Raw genomic sequence first — 7,808 nt, forward strand, 5'->3', positions numbered from 1 at the left:
AAATGACCACAATAATGAGCAAGTTAGTAACATGTACATGATCCGAGTGGTTGGTTTACGCAGCACTGCCGCCCTCCCGAACTCACGATTCAGAAACAGAGGAGACAGGAGGGCAATCGACAGACTGGTCTCTCGCTATTTCGCTAGGGGTGAAAGGAGAGGAATCGTGCCGTGCATCTCCTTGGCGATGGACCCAGTATTGTGCCTACGCGATTCGTCTGGGATGTAAGGTAGTGGTGGGTGGCTAAATTTTATACAAGCATAACGAGTTACACCAGTACTCATGCACTTTGCTCGTTTAACATGGTCTATAAACAATCTTAAAATAAAGCTCGGCTCGACTCGTTATTCTTCGAGTTCGAGCCAAGTCACGAGCTACTCGTTTAGCTCGCAGGCTTCGAGCTTTTTATCCAGACCGAAGTACAACCATCAATTGAATGTGTAAGTTACAGCAGTGAGATCGTATTTACACGTAGTATTTCAGGCAGCTCTTGTAGCCCCGCATCTTCGCCATTGCTTTTTCAGTCATCTTATCTTCACCGGTGTGAACGAATGCTTACGGTGTTGGTGATCAATAATCAGAGTGACCAAAGATGGCACCACCTGCCGGCGCCGTCTCAGCCGACGGATCCATCCACCTGTACCGAGCATACAGGCCAGCAGCGCCGACCAAGGCCACCGCCACGGCGAGGAGGAGTGCCCGCACCATCCCGCTCCTGCTCCGGTCCCTGGCGAAGCCGTACGCCTGCCCACCGGCAGACGCCGCCTGGCGTGCGCCTTCGCCTTCGTCGGTGGCGTGGCCGTCCTCGTCACCCGCATGACGCTTCCTCGCGTCCTCCTCCATCTCCTCCTGGCGCTTCTTCTCTTCTGCCGCAGCGGCGGCGAGCCGCGCAGCTTCTGCCTCGGCGGCAGCGTCCGCCGCGGCCTTTGGTTCGTCCTGGAGGGGCGTGAGCCTGGGCATGGTGACGTGGAGGACGTCGTCCTTCTCTAACCTGGCGCGGATGCCGCTGGCGTCGCAGCCCTCGGGGACCTGGAACTCCTTGCGGAACCGGCTCCACTGGCCGCCCTCGAGCGGCCGCTCGCCGCTGATCCTCAGCCGGCCGTAGTTGTCGATCTGCACCCTCAGGTGCTCCTTCTTGAACCCTGCTTTGCACAAACGCATAACAGGCGTCGCGTCGGTCAGTGGAAATTCAGTCCATGAGGCTTAAAAGAACAGAAGCAGAGGAACGCATTCGCACCTGGGAGGTTGACGACGAGGGTATGCTTGCGGTTGTCCTCGACGAGGTCGTGTGACGGCACGAAGTCGACATACGTCCGTGCGGCGGCCATGTGGCTAGCTGACGGCAGCGCTTGCAGAACTCTGACGGTGAACGGGAGAAGGTAATCACAAAGGTGGTGCGAGCTGCACGTGAGGATGGATTGATGAAGCTGATGGAGTAAATCGATGAGTTCTGCGTGCAATATATACGTGCTGACCTCGGGTCCGTGCCTGTGCGGGTGGGTGGAGTCGAGCGAGGGGGGAGGCATTGCTTCGCGGAAAGGGGCACGCTTGCATGCGTAAGAGAAGCAAGCAATCGATGGAGATAATCGGTTTGCCTTGTGTTGTGGACTTCTATCGTTGTAATCTTCGCCTGGATTTACCCTTGAGTAAAATGCATTGGTGGTCACTCAACTTATCGTATATGCTCACTTTGGTTATTGTATTTAAGAATATAGTCAATACGGTCATTAAATATGAGTTGTGGTGATTATACGGTCACTATCACACCGGTCAAACAGTTTGAATGATGCCTCTTCAACTCATTTTTTTCTCAGTACCGACGCAGGCAAAATAAAATAGCGCGTGTTTGGTTGCTTTGACTGGCGGGCCTGGCTCGGAGAGGAAAAACAAGCCAGGCTAAGCAGGGCATGGGTAAGCAAAAACATGGTCAAAAACTTAGATGACCCGTTGATTGGTTGCTTGCATTGGGGGTCTTGTCATTGAGGTGCAATTTTCACCCGGCGTTTGGTTCCATACATGCATATGATTACCAGCGTTAACAACAAAATTTAACAGCCATTAGGTTGGGCTTGACATTTCGTCAAACACTTTGAGCGCGCCGGAGCTTCCACTGCCCATCGTGCCCACCAGCAGCTCCTGACGACCATGGATGCGCCCGATTCGCCGCCGTGGCCGTTGTCGGTATCAAAACCGGCGGATCTCGGGTAGGGGGCCCCGAACTGTGCGTCTAAGGCTAATGGTAACAGGAGGCTGGGGACACTATGTTTACCCAGGTTCAGGCCTCTCGATGGAGGTAATACCCTACTTCCTGCTTGATTGATCTTGATGATATGAGTATTACAAGAGTTGATCTACCACGAGATCGTAGAGGCTAAACCCTAGAAGCTAGCCTATGATTATGATTGTTCCTGTCCTATGGACTAAACCCTCCGGTTTATATAGACACCGGAGGGGGCTAGGGTTACACAGAGTCGGTTATAGAGAAGGAGATCTAACATCCGAATCGCCAAGCTTGCCTTCCACACAAAGGAGAGTCCCATCCGGACATGGGGCGAAGTCTTCAATCTTGTATCTTCATAGTCCAACAGTCCAGCCAAAGTATATAGTCCGGCTGTCCGGATACCCCTAATCCAGGACTCCCTCAGTAGCCCCTGAACCAGGCTTCAATGACGATGAGTCCGACGCGCTGATTGTCTTCGGCATTGCAAGGTGGGTTCCATCTCCGATCACTTCATAGAAGATTCTGAACACAAGGATCGTATCCGGCTCTGCAAAATAATTTCCACATACCACCGTAGAGAGCACAATACTATATAAATCTAATCTGCTGACAACTTTTCACAGTGTGTCCTTACGCCGCGTCCTGGTTTATTACAAACCATTTTTCCTAGCCTGCCACACGTATTGCGAGGCAGTTTCATTGGCACGTCTTATCAAAGCAGAGATTGTGTCCCCCTTATTGCGGGATTCTCATCAATACGGGTGCGGGTAACCCAACTGCGCATGTTGGTACGATTCCTAGTTTTTAGGCAAGTCCCAAACGGTCACGCCGAGGACACTTGATATTCACCCCCTTTATAGAGGGACCGAGGCCTATCCCTTTCTTCCCACGCTTGCTCCTTCCCACACCTTGAGTTCCAACACCCAAAGCTCAGGCTTAAGCACTTTAGACCTTCAATCATGTCCGGATCCAACCTTCAAGGTCGGTGGATGGCCTCCTCTGTCACAGAGGAGGACATTGCGAAGCTTAGGGAGGCCAGATATCTGACCGCCGAAATCCAGCACAGGCTTCCTGCCCAAGGGCAGATCATCCCCACTCTCAAACCCAACGAGAGCGTCGTATTTGTTTCCCACTTCCTCTGAGGCTTAGGCTTTAGTCTTGATCCCTTCCTGAGGGGGCTCATGTTCTATTACGGGCTAAATTTTCACAATGTAGCTCTGGATTCCATCCTTCACATCTCATCGTTTATCGTCGTGTGCGAAGCCTTCCTCCACATCACCCCACACTTCGGCTTATGGCTCAAGACCTTTAATGTAAAGTTGAAGGTGATCGATGGGCGACACGCGGAGTGCGGGGGCGCTGTAATAAGCAAAAGCGCCGATGCCCCATGGCCAAAAGGTTCCTTACCGGAGGGTTCCGATATGTGGCAACGGAGGTGGTTCTAAATCACAGCTCCCCGAGGCACAAATTGGGCGGCTGCCCCTGCCTTCTGCTCGGGCCCTCTGCCTCAACTGGCGTCGTGGGCCAACATGGCACTGGACTGAGGGCCTGCTAATGACATACCGACATTGCAGAGCCATATTCAGGATCTTCTTGAGAGGGATATCAGCCTCATCAAAGTAATTTAGGTAATGCTAGTTCGACGGGTCCTGCCGTGCAAACGTCGACCCCTCCGGATGTGGGAGTTCAACCCAGAAGGACCGCGAACTATTCAGCACTTCTTTGGCATGACGCTCGAAGGGATGTATAGGTTATTCTTCGGACTATGAATAAAGTGTCCGGACACCACCAAGGATGCGGGCCTGAGCTGCAATCGCCCAGATACCCAAGTAAGTAACCCTGCAACTGAACACTCTGTTCATATTTATCACAACATTATTCTGAAAACTATCCGCGGCCAGGACTGGCTCAGCAAGGCGGAGAGGATCAGGTGTCCGGCCCCGCTTCCCCAAGGCTCACTGAATCCCGCATTAACCACGATGCTTAGACGCGTGCTGAATTAAGTGCCATCGGGGAAAAATGAAGGGAAGAGTAGAGAAGCCGAGAACGAGCTTCATACATTGTACATCCAAATTGGGGGATTAATGTCTCCACAAAGGAGGATAATCGGGGAGGTGAATCTAAGGTTCCCTCCCCCCACGGGAAGAAAAGGGCCGCCTCCGAAGACTTGGAAACAGAGGTGCCTAAACAAGGGAAGAAAACTTCGCCAGGGGGCCCTGCCCCAGAGGGCGTCCTCACCGCGCAATGCCCGCAAACGGGCCAGCCCTTCACCGAGCTGTAAGTTAATTAAAACTATTTTAATAAATATATACTGCTTTTTCCTCCGGGAGCAATAACCATGATCTATCTCTTGCAGTCCGGCTAGTAGCCCTTCTCAACAGAGTTCGTCTTCGGGGGATCTTCTTCCAGAGATGACGGTGAGTAAAACTCCACCTTCCTCCCCGCCCCACGGGGCGGGCGACCCCGAAGTGTTGTCACGGAGGATTCCTGATCCGTCAAGGCAAGAAGTCAATGCTTTGGCCACCCAAAGCCCGGAGTGTTCGGCTCCCAAGGAGGGTAATAGGAAGAGTCCGGGACTGTCCGGCGCTTAGCTGGACACACTGACGGGCCTTCTGGAGCGAGCCGCTCTCTCAGAGGCTCACCGTACTTTAATGGGTACGGTATTTGAGAAGATTTCATCCGCCAAAAGCGGGTTAAATGAAGCTTTTACGAGCCTACTCAAAGGCTTTGAGGTATGCCACGAAATACGTAATCTTTCGGTTGTACCGCACACGCTAAGTGTGCTCCGTATAGATAGTAGCCCCTGAGACACTGGTTGCCAGCCCTAGGCGGCAAACGGAGGATCATACTCCAAGTAATGATTGCACTGTATCATGTGTAGGTGGCTAAGGGTCCGGCGGTTGACCGGACTGCTGAATTCGCCGAACTGAGGCGACAGCTTGATGCGGCGGATGCCGACATCCGCTTGTGAACAAGCGGCTTGATGAGTCACAGGGTATGTGTTTTCTTTTGGATTATCAGCAAATATCAAGAGGAGCATGATGCTAATATCTATGATATGTTGTGGCCGCATATGGAGCTGCTGCCGTGGAGGCTCTAAGGGCGGAACTTGCCTTAGCCAAGGAACAAGCCAGGATAAGCAATGCGGCAGCCCTGAAGGCGGCCGAGGAGTTAAGAGCTGAACAGGCTGCTCATCGCTGGAGCGAGGATAAAATAGCCGAGATGGCTATGGAGCTGAAAGATGCCGCCAGCCGATATGAGCTCCTTGAAAAGGAGAGCCAAGCGAAAGCGGCTGACCTGAAGAAGGCCTTGGATGCAGCCAAGGAGAGACGCTCTGAAGTCAGAGCTGTGCGGGAGGAGCTTCGACAAGCCGGAAATATCGCAGCTGGGAGTTCCTATTTGTTGCGAATGAAGTTCGGAGATCCAAAGTACGCTCCTCTAGATCAGTTATGGACTACTGCAGACGCGTATGTGGACCTGGCGAAAAGTACTGCTGATGCGACCAAGTTCTTCAAGGATCAGAAAGATCATGAGGTGGAAAGGTTGTTCTGGTCGTAGTTCAGTGCTCTAATGCGTCTGCTGCCGTTGAATGAAAGGATGGCCGCTTGGGTCGAGCTCCATAGGTTGTCCAGTCTTGCAATGAGATCTATCATAGATCATCTTTGGCCGAAGGGACCAAGGCCGGACAGTTACTTTGGTTTGGTGCAACAATTCCTTGACGTTGTGTCACGTATCGACACTGTAAAGAAGTCGGCGTGCATAGAAGGTGCGCGGATGGCCCTTGCCCATGTGAAAACATATTGGGAAGATATGGAGGCCACCGGTATTGCAACCCAGAGTCCAGCAGGAAGCCAAGACCCGGCCGAGCACTATTTTGAGCAAGTCATAGAAGGCGCCCGTTTAATAGAGGCTCAGTGCTTGAAGAGTGTCATGTTCGAGTGACAAGTCTTTCAATTGTAAAAACAATGCTATTCTAATTATAAAGGTTGTGTTTATACTTTGGCCCGAAAGTATTGTAGTGCCTCCTGTGCGGCCGTTTATGTATGTATATAACCTTAAAGTTTGCAGTCATTGGCTTCATCCCCCACGCATATAATGCGGGGGTGTTCGCGAAAATGCGTGTAATCACACTTGATCCAACGTCTTGGTCCATTAAGGAGGTGATCCCATGTCAAACTAGGCAACCAGACTATATAGCTTTAACACTTTCACTTAGCCATAGGAGTTTGACGATGGGGCTACTATATAGCCCCTGGTACTTCCGCGTGCATCCGGATACGGGCGCGTATGTACATGACCGGGAAACGGTCCTTCGTTAATGTGGAGGAATCCCGAAGATTCTGATAAGTCCTCGAGTGGTTGACCAGTCTCTCGTTGTATTATGACAGTCAGTTTTCGGCTTTCTCTACTGAGGTGCTCATCCGGAATAATCAGGGCACAATCGCAGTTGTTCTCCTTTGGCCGCCTTAGCTGATAAAACGGAACGTAAGGCAGCAAACCCAGGAGCCGGGCAAACCCAAAATTTGACCAAAGACATGATTCGGAGTTGATGCATATAAGGCCAAACTCGCGACGCCGAACACTCCCGAAGGTATTCGGACTTTATGACATATACTGGGCTGAGTAACACCCTCGATAATGAACCCTGTATTTCCAGGTACATGCATTAATCTGTCGTGGCGAAATGCCAATAACGCCGGTATCCCTCGTGGGTGTATTAAATACCCATGGGATGTCAAGAAACAAGAGACATTAAAGAAGGTTTAGACAGGGGCTTAATCTAAAGAGAAACCTTTGAGCGGGGGCCTGCTGCATGTCTGCGCCTTTGTCTCTGTTGTGTCGTATCCTGGAAGGGTGTCGCGCGATTGGTGTCTGTAAAAAAGGAAAACTCATGTAAAAGAGTCTAGTGTAATTGTGCGAGAAGTTGGTTATTCTCAATGAATAATGAAAAAGCAATATATTGTTATATTAATAAAGTCAAGCCGAACTGTGGGCTTTGTTACATGTTTGCAGCCCCTAGCACCACCTATGGGGGTATATATATAGACCCCAGCTCAGGTTTATCTGGGCTGTTACCACTGGTGGTGCACCAGACTCGTCTAACCGTGTCCGCGGTCTTGACGACCGATCATGTATTCTGATAGGAGAGGCCGCTTAGTGTTCGGCTGCTAGAGCCGCCACATATTCTTCCGCACATAAGGAATGCTCTATGTTTCCTCTAACTGTAATGACGCCATGTGGACCGGGCATCTTGAGTTTAAGGTAGGCGTAGTGCGGTACTGCGTTGAAGCGAGCGAAGGCCGTTCTTCCGAGTAGTGCGTGATAACCGCTTCGGAAGGGAGCGATGTCGAAGAGTAATTCTTCGCTTCTGAAGTTGTCGGGAGAACCGAATATAACCTCTAATACGAGGGAGCCCGTGCAGCGGGCCTCAACGCCTGGTATTACTCCTTTAAAGGTAGTGTTACTTTGGTTGATTCTTGATGGGTCTATCCCCATCTTGCGGACAGTGTCCTGATATATCAGATTAAGACTACTGCCACCGTCCATAAGGACTCGAGTGAGATGGTATCCATCAATTATTGGGTC

General features: G+C 51.2%; 1 protein-coding gene across 1 annotated transcript; it reads right to left on the reverse strand.

Moving 5' to 3' along the window:
- Positions 1-297: 297 nt before the first annotated feature.
- LOC123095186 (inactive protein RESTRICTED TEV MOVEMENT 2) lies at positions 298-1,418 on the reverse strand. The gene is made up of 2 exons (XM_044516993.1): positions 1,239-1,418; positions 298-1,143 (listed from the first exon to the last, which is right to left on the reverse strand). Exons 1-2 carry the CDS (start codon positions 1,327-1,329, stop codon positions 572-574), a joined length of 663 nt encoding a protein of 220 aa, XP_044372928.1. The 5' UTR covers positions 1,330-1,418; the 3' UTR covers positions 298-571.
- Between the last annotated feature and the right edge of the window lie 6,390 nt (positions 1,419-7,808).

Source organism: Triticum aestivum, chromosome 4B (assembly GCF_018294505.1).
Source record: "Triticum aestivum cultivar Chinese Spring chromosome 4B, IWGSC CS RefSeq v2.1, whole genome shotgun sequence".
In the NCBI taxonomy this organism is placed as follows: domain Eukaryota; kingdom Viridiplantae; phylum Streptophyta; class Magnoliopsida; order Poales; family Poaceae; genus Triticum; species Triticum aestivum.